Source organism: Puma concolor, chromosome A2 (genome assembly GCF_028749965.1).
Source record: "Puma concolor isolate L17-30 chromosome A2, mPumCon1.1.hap2, whole genome shotgun sequence".
In the NCBI taxonomy this organism is placed as follows: Eukaryota; Metazoa; Chordata; class Mammalia; order Carnivora; family Felidae; genus Puma; species Puma concolor.
The window spans coordinates 168,398,003-168,410,027 of NC_141668.1; the positions used below are offsets into that span (position 1 = coordinate 168,398,003).

At 60.6% G+C, this 12,025-nt stretch overlaps 1 protein-coding gene and 1 long non-coding RNA gene across 2 annotated transcripts; one reads left to right on the forward strand and one right to left on the reverse strand.

Moving 5' to 3' along the window:
• Positions 1 to 6,699: 6,699 nt before the first annotated feature.
• On the reverse strand, positions 6,700 to 7,256 carry LOC147583846 (uncharacterized). Its single transcript, XR_015243471.1, has 2 exons — positions 7,072 to 7,256; positions 6,700 to 6,782 (listed from the first exon to the last, which is right to left on the reverse strand). It is a non-coding gene; the product is annotated as an uncharacterized LOC147583846 (long non-coding RNA).
• Positions 7,257 to 8,721: 1,465 nt separating this feature from the next.
• On the forward strand, positions 8,722 to 10,201 carry ZNRF4 (zinc and ring finger 4). The gene is given in 2 exon segments (XM_086699368.1): positions 8,722 to 9,594; positions 9,596 to 10,201. Coding segments are annotated over 2 exon segments (1,356 nt in total). The 5' UTR covers positions 8,722 to 8,748; the 3' UTR covers positions 10,106 to 10,201.
• The last annotated feature ends 1,824 nt before the right edge of the window (positions 10,202 to 12,025 follow it).

The following is a 12,025-nucleotide window of genomic DNA, read 5'->3' on the forward strand; positions in this document are numbered from 1 at the left end:
AGGAAAGACACAGGAGAGAAGAGGGGAGGGGAGGGGAGTCTCCCCACGTGTCTACCTGCAGCCCCCTTTAAAGAAAAGCAAAACAGAAGAGAAAAAAAACCAAGAGCCAGCCCGCTGGCTGCGTGTGAGCGTGTGCGTGTGTGCGCGCACACGCAGATCTATGAAATATTTAGGTGGTGCCCAGTGTGTTTGTGGCTGTAATTAATCTTGCGTCTCGTTGGCAGAGAGCAGCGCGTTAAGAAATTACTTTCGGCGGCGGCCCCGGGCGGGGGAAGCGCAGGCTGGCGAGACCCAGGCTCCTTCTCCGGGCGGAGGGCGTGCAGAGGGGGAGGACTGCGGGCAAGCTCGTGACCCTGGACGAGCTTCCCCTGGGATGCCCCGCCCCCCACCCCCAGGCCCCGTCACCATTAGGGCCACGGAGTCTGCAACCCAGCCGGAACCCCCTGCACCCTGGGTGCTGAGCTAAGTAAATGTTTTGTAGTTGTCTCACTTTGTTTTTACAGCTTTGGGGGGGTGGTGCTGGTAGGCAAAAACCTGCAAATATTGGACGGGCGCAGTTGGACGTATTCTCTCGCACGTGAGCACTCGCGGGCGCGCGCATGCGCGCGTGTGCACGGCTCTCTGCCGCGTAAAACCAGCGGGACGGTGAGCGCGCGTGTCCTTCACTCCTTCGCGCCTTCACCCCGAAGGTCCTCCATCCCTGCGTCCCCCCCAGTATCCTCCGTGCTGTCCCACCCCCCGCCCCCACCCCTTCCTAGGCAACCACCGATCTGCTTGAAGTCCTTATAAATTAGTTTGCATTTTCTAGCTGTTCTATAGAGTGCACCTTTTGAGCGCGGCTCCTGTGGCCCAGCTTCATGGCTTTGAGGTTCCTCTGGGTTGTTGTGTGTCTCCGGGCTCTGTTTCTTTTTCTGGCTGAGGAATGTTCCATGGTTGGCATGAATCGCTGCTTCCTCATTCACTCACCTGTCGGTGGACGTTTGGGTGGCTTCCGGGTTGGGCTGTCGGGGATACTGCCGCGCTTGGGGCGCCTGGGTGGGGGGTGGGGGGCTCAGTGGGTTGAGCGCCGGGCTTCCGCTCGGGTCATGATCTCACAGTTCGTAGGTTCGAGCCCTGCATCAGTCAGGCTTTGCACCCACAGCCTGCTTTGGATTCTCTGTCTCCCTCACTCTCTGCCTCTCACCTGCTTACGCGCGCTTTCTCGCTCGGTGTCTCTCTTGCTCGCTCTCAAAAAAAAAAAAAAAAAAAAAAAGAGAAAAAAAAGAAACCCCTACTTTAAAACAACAAAAAACTGGGAATACTACCGCCCTGAACAGGAGGGTGCATGTCTGTGTGTGGATGGGGGCTCCCGTCTCTCCTGGGTAAATCCCAGCAGTGGGATTCCTGGGTCGTATGGTTGGGGCGTGGTCCACTTTTTAAGATTAGGGCTATGCGTTTGAAATTTGATGGCCGTGCATGTGAAAGTCTAGGCGGAGGTCTGGTTCCATCCGTGAGGCAACTCCGTGACAAGAAGGGGGGCCTCAGGACGGTGGCAGAGCTGGGACTCAGACCCCCACGCCAAGCTGTGAATGGAAGCTCGTGGGCGTACCCAGTATCTCCCTTTCTCTCGACTTGGCCGCGAGCAAGTCTCATTCCGCACGGTGTTGTCCCCTGAGGCCCTGGTTTCTGGTAGGTGCTCAGTAAATGTACACACAAGCCCGGACGACTAGAGCCAGAAGTCTGGCTGCAAATCAGATTCACTCCCCCTCTGCCTGAAACCCTCAGTGGCTCCCTAGTGCCTTTGGGAGAAAACAGAAACCCCTTTAATGCAACCAAAGCCGGGTCTGAATTCTGGTCCTGCTCCTTCTGTTCCAGCCACACTGGCCTCCTCCTTATTCACGCTGTCTCCAAACATGGGCCTGCCTCAGGGCCTTCGCACCTGCTGTGCCCGCTGCTTGGACCGCTCACCTCCCTGACTTCCCCATCCAAGTCAGCCCCACCCAGGCCTCTCTGTGGCGTTATTTCCTCTCCCTAGGCCTCTTTGCTCCTTGAAATTCTGTTATATATTTATTTACTGTCTGTCAGGCACTGTTCCAGGCACGCATTTAACCTGTGGTAGCTCCTTTCAACTTTATCCCCCCCCCCCCCCCCCCCCACACAACTCCCTGCGTTAGTTAGGAACTGTCGTTGTCTCCACTTCCAGACGAGGACACTGAGGCACAGAGGGATTCGGGCCGCACAGCCAGGGGTCTGTGCTCACGGTCTGCCGCCCCGCGGGACCCGTCTGACGGCTGTGGTCCCAGCACAGGGTCCCGCTCAGCGTGGTGGGCACACAGCCCCCTTGGTACAGGTACGGCAGCAGAAACCCCCCGGGGTCGGGGGCGGCGACCTCCCCAGTGGCGGGGCTGGATTTGAATCCACATCCTGGGCCGTGTTCCCTCCCGTCCCCAGAGCCGCAGCCAGGGCCCCGGAACTGGAAGCTCGGAGCCTCCGAGTGGCCTCGGCGGGTGCTGGCTCAGACGGCGAACAGATGCTCGCTATTTTAAACCCACTGTTTAACTCATTAAGACAGCTGTTTCCCATCCCCAAAGTCGGCGGAATTAGAATTAAATTCATTCCAGAATTAAATACACACATACACACGCACACACCCCGCCACCATTTGGAGGCAAAACTTGTTAGCATTTAGGCAAGCTGTGCCTTCGAGCCTGGGGACGAGGCTTTGCTTCTGCCTGACGAGTTACATCACGGCCCAGTGGTTGCCAGCTGGGCCTGTGGCCAGCGGGCCCCGCGGGCCCAGATTCCTGTGTCTACCCCGGCCTCTGCCATCGGAGCCCGGCTGCCCCCTGGGTTTTCCCCTGACCTTCAGGCCCAGCAGGGCCCAGACGGAACTCCGTGTCCGTCTCTGAAGTGGCTTCCTCTCCCGGGTCCCCGTCCTGGGGACGGCCATCCTGTTTCCACCTGGGGCTCACAGCAGGGGCCAGACTCCCCTCCCCTTCCTCCTCTTACCTTCAGATGGTCACTCGGCTCCCACTCCCCCCCCCCCCCCCCACTGGTGATGCTGCTTCCGACAAGCTTTGCCCCACCCCTGCCTGCTACTGCACTGGTCCGAGCCTCTGTTACATCCACCCCGATTGCTTCCTCCCTAGGCTCCCGGTTTCCGTTTTTAACCCCAACCGGCTGCTTTTCCTCAGCAGCCAGCAGGGTTTTCCTCGACCCTCTATCGGGTTGTGTCCCTCCCTCGCTTAAAATGCTTCAGCGCAGTACTGCCCAGTAGAATGTTTCATTGAGGATGGAATGTTCTAGACCTGTGCCGCCCAATACCGTCACCGCCCCTGTGTGCTCCCTTTGGAGCACTTGGATTGTGGCACGTGTGAACGAGGAACTGAATTCAATTTTGCTTCACTGAAATGGACTGAAATAGCCACGCATAGCTAGCGGCTGCTGTATCGGTCAGTGCGAGGGTAAAGGCCCTGTGGCCGATGCCGTCGATGGCCTTCCCGGGTCCCCTGGTCCCCCACCGGCTCCCCGTGCTGCTGGCTGGCATCCCAGCTCTGACCCTCCGCCTGAACCTGTTTTGCTCACGCCCGTGCAGGCTAGAAGTGTTGCAGAATCCTGTCACTCCCTCTCGTAGCCTCCGGCCGGTGGCTAGAGCATAAATACCCCAGCTCCCTCCTCCCTCTGCGCTGTCTCCCAGAAGTCCCGGATGGGACTGAGCCCCCTCTGCCTACCACGGTCACCTGCTCATGAGTGCCGCCTTCCCCCCACCCCCATTTCTGGCTCCTTCCCCTCCCTCTCTCACTATCCCATGGCCCTCCTGGGCTTCCTGGAATCACTTACCCCGTCAACTGCTTGTACCCGAATCCTTGTCTCAGGGGAACCCAGATACACAGGCTTTGCGTTGCGCTTACAGTAAAAGGCAAAATGCCCATTTCTATCTGCAAGACCCTCCGGGATCAAGGCAGTTACCCACGCCAGCCACACTGTTCTTCACGTTTCTTCAGACACACCGACCCCTCCTGCCACAGGACCTTTGCCCGTGTGCTGTTCCTGCTCCTTGGAGCTCTGGTCTTCCCCACCCCGTCTCCTTCTGCCAACTCCTCCTCATCCTTCAGGTCTTGGTTTACATGACAACCCACTCGGAGAGGACTTCCCTGACCACCTTCTATGCCAGCCACCATCTCCTTCTGAGACTTTCTCCTCCTCTCCTCCGCCCGCCTCTTCCTCCCCCCTTCTTCCTTTAAAAAAAAATTTTTTTTAATGTTTATTTATTTTTGAGAGTGAGAGAGACAGAGCATGAGTGGGGTATGGGCAGAGAGAGAGGGAGACACAGATTCCGAAGCAGGCTCCAGGCTCCGAGCCGTCAGCACAGAGCCCGACGCAGGGCTCGAACTCACAAACCGCGGGATGACCTGAGCCGAAGTCAGGTGCTTAAGCAACTGAGCCCCCCAGGCGCCCTTCCTTCCTTCTTCTTCTTTTCCTTAAGGCTGTTTGCGTTTTTTGAAAGTTTTGCTTTGAAATAATCATAGACTCACAGAAGAACGGGGTCACCACACGCCCCAGAAAGTACAGGTTCCTGGACACCCTCCACCCAGCTCTCCCGAGTGATGACATTTTACATCAACCCGGTAGGATGGGCAAAACCCGGAAATTAACGTGGGTACAACGTTGCTAACAAACTTACCTCATCCGGGGTTTGACCGGCCCAGGACCCCGGCCAGCGCCACTCACTGTATTTCGTTGTCACATGTCCGCGGTCTCTCATCTTCCACGACCTTGACCTTTGGAAGAGTTTGGGGGACCGCCCTTCCGTTCGGGTCTGTCTGATATCGGCTCAGGACGAGCCTGGGCTGGGCAGTGTGGCCCGGGTCCCACGGAGGGGACACTGCGTCCTCCTCAGGGCGGGAGGCCAGGAGTCGCCCGAAGCCGACGCGTCTCATCCCCGGTGATGTTAACCTTGATCCCGTGGTTACCCCGGTGTCTGCCAGGATCCCCCCACTGGAAAGTTATCATTTTACTTTTCAAATTAGCGAAGTCTCTTGGGAGAGCTACCCCGCTGGTCCCCACACTTGGGCCCACGAGTTCCGCCCAGCTCTTCAGGGTTGACCTTGACTCCTCAGACACTTGGGCTTGTCTCTTTGTCGTCTGACTCCCGTCACGGGACCGATCGCCACGTGAGACCCCACGTGTGGGTCGCTTTCCTCCTCCACTGGACAGAGCCCCTGGACGGTGGGGACTGGGTCGGTGCCAGTCACTGCCATGTCCCCAGCGCCCAGCCCAGGGTCTCGCACACGGTGGGTGCCCAGCACATATCTGATGAACAAATGCACCAAACGAAATGACGCCAGCCAGCACATCCCAGGTCGACTTGCGGGAGTGTGATTTGGTGGCACCCCAAGAATGTTCTAGAAGCAAAGGTCGTTCCTCTCTTCGGGCTCCCATTCGAACGCGCCTGCCTTGGGGAGACCTTTCGTTTCCTTCGCTGCGTTTCGCACCCTGAAATTGCTTCACCTGACGGCTGGTTTATTCATGGAGTCAATTCGTTGTCTGGCTGACTTCCCTCTTCTCAGCTGGAACGGAATCTCCGTAAGGTCAGGGGTTTTGTCTCCGTCACGGCTGTGTATCCGGCACCCAGCGCGTCGAAAGGAGCCAGGGACGCAGCGGCACAAAGGGAGACCCACACAGAGACAGAGACAGAGACAGAGACAGAGGGCAGAGACAGAGAGACAGAGGGCAGAGACAGAGACAGAGGGCAGAGTCGGGCAGCGGAGGTACCGACACAGAGACAAAGGAGGAGGAAGAGGGGTGAGACAAAAAGAGCCGCCCCCTGGCTGGTGTAGAAACGGAAAGATGGAGAGGGAGGGCATCTGATAAAGGAAGCACCCTTGGCAAGCACGTTGGCGGGGGGCAGCTGGGAGTTCAGCCCAACTGGGTCCTCCAGGAGGTGACGCGGGACGCGCACCCCAGAGCCCTGGCATCTGAGAAGGGAGAGAGACGGGGTGTTCGGTCCTGGGTCCCCGGCCGCGCCCAGGGGTGTTCATTTGCTGGCACGTTCCAGGCCACCTGCACGTGAGCCAAGAAGGTTCCAGAAGCCGGAGGAGCCTCCAGAAGGAGGGCCACGCGGCCGAGCCTTTGATCTTGGACTTCGGGTCTCCGGAACTTCGAAAACATTAATCCCCGATGTCCTCGGCCGCCCAGTTTGTGGTACTTTGTCACGGCAGGCCCGAGGGAGCCGAGACGCCCCGTCGTCACCCACCGCGGTCTTTGGCGAACCGCTTTCTCCGTCTCCCCCCCATCCTCGTCCGTCCGCTCCTTTGTGTACAAAAACGTTCCCTAAATATCGGCTCTCCTGCCGTCTTCCTCTCCAAACTTCGTGAGAGTCACAGAAAGCGCACATATCTTGCCACGGAGAGATGGGGTTTGCAAAATACAAAGACTCAGAAAACCGGATGAGGTTTTAAAATCCCAGCGGGGACGAGGACCTGTCCCTCGGGGAACTCAGTTGCTCGAATGACGTGAAAGGCGGGGGCACCAAGGGACTTCGGGGAGGAATCCCAGGGGGAAGGGCTTCGGCAGGGGTAACATCACTCAGCCCCGAGCACCTGCTGTCCTCTTCCTCACTCAGGGCTACCGTCCCCTCTGAGTCCCTTCCCTGAGTGTCTGTCCCCTCCGTGGCTTCCCAGCCTCCCTGTCCCTCTCCAGCCAGCAGCCAGAGGCCTCTTGCAGAAACACAAGTTGCTTTTTATTTCAGGAGCAATCAGTGAATTCGTTCCCATCGCACAAGAGCCAAGCAGTGCAGAAATCTAGAGAGTGGAAATGGAAAAGGCAATGTGGTCCTGCCCTCCCTCCCAGCCTTTGTGTGCCTCCCATCGTCCTCTGTAGCCTTGCCCACCCTCTCCCGTCCTTGGGTCAGACCCTCTTTCCAGACACGCAGCTCTCCTTCCCTCCCCCCGCCCCCCCCGGTCCCTCCCTCCCTCTCCTTCCCTCCCTCCCTCTCCCCCACTCTCTCCCTCCTCTCAAGACCTTCTTACTCTCTTCGCATTCCCAGCATGCTGTTCCCTGCCCTCTGACACCAAGTTCATCCTTACTCACCCTCCATTCTCCACGTGGTGACACCTCGCCTTGTCGGGGACAAGGATTCCAGGGGCTATTCCTGTCCTAGGGCCGCTGTAACCTGTGCCACCCCCTGGGGCAGGGCCGGGGGGAAGGTCCTCCAACAGCAGAAACCCGTCCTCTCCCCACGTCGGTGTCGGCAGGGCGGGCTCCTTCCCAGGGCTCACAGGGAGACTCTGTCCCCTGTCCTCCCCCCACCCCACCCGGCTTCTGCTGTGGCCACCACGTCACTCCGGTGTCTGCTTCTGTTGCCACATGGCCTTCTGCCCGTGTGTCCCTGTCTCCTCCATTGCCGGCTGAGGGCCGTCCTGGGAGGCATGGGGCCACCAAGAAATCCCACAGAGCAAGTAGCCAGGCTGGCAAAGTGCCACGAGGGGACAGAATGCCCTTCCGGGCACCACAAGCAGCATCTGCAAGGCCCCAGAGGTCAAGGAATCACGATGCAGTCGGAGCGTTGAAAAGCATCGGGCTTAAGAGATTGGCAGGGTCCTGACCACTGTGAGTGGCCGGGGGGCGGCGGGGGTGTGGGGGGACTTGTGGGCCACACAGAGGAGCCTGGACTTCATCTGGAGGGCACTGGGGGGCCACCGGGAGACCAGAGGCTGGGATTTTAGACAGATCCCTGACTAGAAGGATTTCAAAGCAGAGGCAGGTCAGGGAGAGGGAGGACGTGAGACCCAGAGCCGAGCGCTGATCGTGCTTTGTCTCCTTCACCGCTCACACCGTCCGTCTTACAGGATGTTCCTCATCATTGTGCTCAGTTTCCAGACCTGGAACGGGGGGCCCAGAGAGGTCGAGTGATTTACCTGGTGCCATACAGCTTGTGAACGGCAGAACCGGCCATCCAGACCTGAGCAGGCTAGCCTAGCCCAGGAGGAGGCAGACTCGGGGTGGGGGGTTTGGGGGAGAAGGGGAGGGGAGGCCGGGAGGCTGTCACCCAGGGCTCTGGAGGAGGATGGGGACACAGCTGGGGACCAGGCTGGGGAAGAGGCACCGAGGTGGGAGAGTAAAGCTGGTGCAGGACTGAAGGCGTACCAGGCAGTGGGTCAGGGACCCCCCCTTCCCACCAGCGCCCCCCCCCCCGCCCCTGGCACACTTCTCCCCCACCCCCTCAATCAAATCTAGTTAAACTCTAAGGACCTATGAACTCAGACCTAAGTCCTGAGAAAGAGCCAGCCCCGGAGAAAGGGCCCTCTAGGCAAAAAGCACAGCCTGTGCAAAGGCCCTGGGGCAGGACCAGGCCTGGCGTGTTGTGGCGACAGTGAGGGGGCGCCTGTGGCTGGAGCAGAGGGAATAGTGGGGGAGAGGGAGGAAGTTGAGAATTTGGGTTTTAAGAACCGACCTCGTGGGGGGAGGGTGTCGTGAACAAGTCTGGGTCCTTCTGGGTATCTGAAAAGGGGGCACCTTCCTGGGTGGGTCTCTGGGAGGCTGGGGAGATGATGCTGTACAGGACGAGTGTGAGTGCCGGGTCCGGGCCACCGGGGGCCGCTCTGTGGCACCCCTGAGCCTTACGGGCTCCAGGAACTGAGCATGCTCTGAACCTCCCACAGGTTTCCTCTGAGCCTGCTCGGGCCACCAGCTCTGAGACCCAGAAGTTCTGTCCCGGCCACAGCCCTAGGCAACCGGGGGCTCCTGGGGACAGGATGTAACAGGACGATGTCACAGAGGCCAGCGGCACCTGGAACCCTGGGGGCCTCTGGCCTCGGTGCCATCCTCCAGCAAGGCCTCCCGGGCGGGTTGACTGCTCCTGAGACCGGCCTTCACAGACACGCCCGATGCACGCTGGGTGCCACCAGGAGCAGTTTCTGCCTGGGGCCGCCCGGGGCCCGGCTGCCCCGCTCACCCGCCTCTGAGCACCCCCTCCAAGCTCGCCTCCCTTCCACCCGGGCCACGGGCGCCCTGGGAGGCCCTGGAGATGCCCGCAGGCCTCCCGTCTGCGGTCCCCGGCGGGACCTAGCTGCGCACAGCGGCCGGAGGAGGCGGAGGGGGGGCGGCCATGGGGTGGCGGTCGCCCTGATCCTGCTGGCCCTGCTGGCGCCCTCGGGGGCGGTGGTGCGGGCCGTGCGGGACGGCAACGCCAGCACCCTGGACTTCGCGGACCTGCCGGCCCTGTTCGGGGTGCCCCTGGCCCCCGAGGGCGTGCGGGGCTACCTGACGGAGGCCGAGCCGGCCGACGCGTGCCGCCCCATCGAGGGCCCGCGGCCGGGCAATGGCTCGCTGGGCGCCATCGTGCTGATCCGCCCAAACGACTGCACGTTCGACCTCAAGGCGCTGCACGCGCAGCGGGCCGGCTTCGAGGCGGCCGTCGTGCGCAACGCGCGCTCCGACAAGCTGGTGCGCACGGCGCCCGGGTTCGAGGAGCCGCGACGCCAGATCGCCATTCCCTCGGTGTTCGTGGGCGAGGCCGCCTCGCGGGACCTGCGGCTCATCGTGCGCTGCGACAGGGCGGGCCATGTCCTCCGGCTGCCCGACTACCCGCCGTGCCCCGAGCCGGACCGCCACCCCCGTGCCGGCCGCGTCCTGGGTGCTGGGCCGCGCCCTGGCCCTGCTCACGTCCGCCGTCTTCGTCCTGCGACAGCTGTGGTGGGCCTGGCTGGGGCCCCGGGGGCCGGCGGCCCAGACGCAGGCCCGCCGGAAGGCCCGGGTCCGCACCTTCACGCGGAGGAACGACCTGTGTGCCATCTGCCTGGACGACTACGAGGAGGGCGACCGGCTCAAGATCCTGCCCTGCTCCCACACCTATCACTGCAAGTGCATCGACCCCTGGTTCGCCCAGGCCGCCCGCCGCTCCTGCCCCGTGTGCCAGCAGTCGCTGGCCGGCACCGAGGACGGCTCCGACTCCACCGTTGAGAGCTTGGGCGACGAGGACCCCTCGCTGCCCGGCCACCGGCCCCCACTCTGGGCCGTCCAGGCCCGGCTGCGCTCGCGGAGGCTGCGGCTGCTGGCCCGAGGCAGCTCGCACGGCCGGGCCGAGGCCATTGCGTCCCCGGAGAGGCCCCCAGAGCTGCCGTGAGGCCCCGCGGCCCCTGGCCGACCCAGATCGGGGCAGGGAGGGTGGAAATGCGGAGTGTTTCTAGTCTAGAGAGAATAAAGTGGGTCTGAAAGCGGATTCTCGCCCTGGCTGCTGTGAGACCACCGGCTTCCGGCCCCTCCTGCCGCCCGTGTGGCGGATCCCAGCGGAGCCTGAGGCTGGATCCTGGGGGCGGGGTGGGGGGAGTCTCCGTGCGGTCACCGACGGTGGCCCTGGGACGCCCCGCGCCTCCGGTCCAATCCCGGGCACATGGGCTGCTGAACCCCGGTTGGCTTATTCGTTACGCATTTCAACGTTCTGTGTGTGTGTGTGTGTGTGTGTGTGTGTGTGTGTGTTTTTCAAAATGTTTCACTCTGCACTGATTTTAGGTTTCCGGAAGAGTGGCAGAGATACTCCAGAGGGTTCCCACATACCCCTCACACCTCTCATGTGGCCCGAGAAAGCACCGTGGGTACGTTATGGTGAACTCACGTCCAGCCTTTATCCGAATTTCCCCACCATTGCAAAATTTCATGGTGGAGAATGTCAAACGCACCCACGTAGAGAGGATGGAATAATGACCCCCCCCCCCCCCCCCCCGTCCTGCCACAAACCCATTACTCAGATTCGGCCAGTGTCTATCTAGGGCCGCTCTCAACTCCTGCGCCCTTCCACTCACCCCCTCCCTTGTCATTTTGATGCCAATGCCAGATGGGTTTCATCTGGAAGCATGGGGTGTTTCGAAAGCAGCGGCTCTCAGCGGGGGTGGGGATTGGATTGATCCCAGGGTCATGGGATCGAGCCCTGTGTCCAGCTCTGGGCTTAAGGTTCTCTCTCTCTCCCTCTCCCTCTGCCCCTGTCTCCTGCTCGTGCACACTCTCCCTCTAAACTAATAATAATAATAATAATAATAATAAACCCCACGGACTTCAGTATCATGTTCAAAATAATGATTCCCTAACAGCCTCAGACATCCATCCAGGAGACACACGGAAATGCGGACCCCGTGATGTGTGTTTCTTTGGGCTGTCTGGCTCAGAATCTACGTAAAATCTAGAGTCGCCGGCGGTCTCCTAGGTCTTTTTTTTTTTTTTTTGAAGATTTTATTTTTAAGCGGTCTCTACCCCCCACGTGGCGCTCGAACTCACAATCCCGAGATCGAGTCCCCGGCTCCACCAACAGAGCCTCGGTGCTGCCCTAAGTCTTAACGGACAGCTCCTCCCATTCTCACCCCCCCCCCTTACTTTTGCTTTGCGATGTATTCGTTGAAGCCCTATGGGTCATATGTGGTGACGTCTCCAGCCGAGGTTTCGCCAAGCCTGTCCCTGGGGTGCCATTTAGCATGTTTCTCTGTCCCCTGTCTCCCGGGACTTTGCAGCTGGATTCAGAGATCAGCTCAGATGTGGTTTAATTTTCTGGCAAGCAGATAAGGGGCTCCCACACCCCTTGAGAAGGGCTGGGCCATATTAAGGGGCCTTCGGGCCAATGAGTGCGGGACAGTTGTATGGCCCCGTGCCAAGCACAATCAGGAAGGTCAGGGAGGGACCATTCGATCTGACGCTGCTGACACGAATGGTGGGGAGGAGGTGCGTGTGCAGGAAGAGTAGTCCAGGCGGAGGGCACGGCCCATGCAAAGGCCCTGGGGCAGGGCCAGACCTGGCGTGTTGGAGGAGCTGTAGCAAGGAGGCCCGTGTGGCTGGAGCAGGGGGAGCGAGGGGGAGCGAGGGAGGAGGGGAGGGAGGGAGGGGGCGGCTTGTGCAGGATCTTGTAGATTTGGGGAGAGAATTCGGTTTTGACTCTGAGGCGCTGAGTAAGACCGCTGGACGGGTTTTAAGTAGCTCTGAGAAAATCCTGGGCACCACTGCTAGGTCCCCATCTTCCAGACGAGGCAGCCGTGGCCCGGAGAGGCCGAGTGGCTTGCTT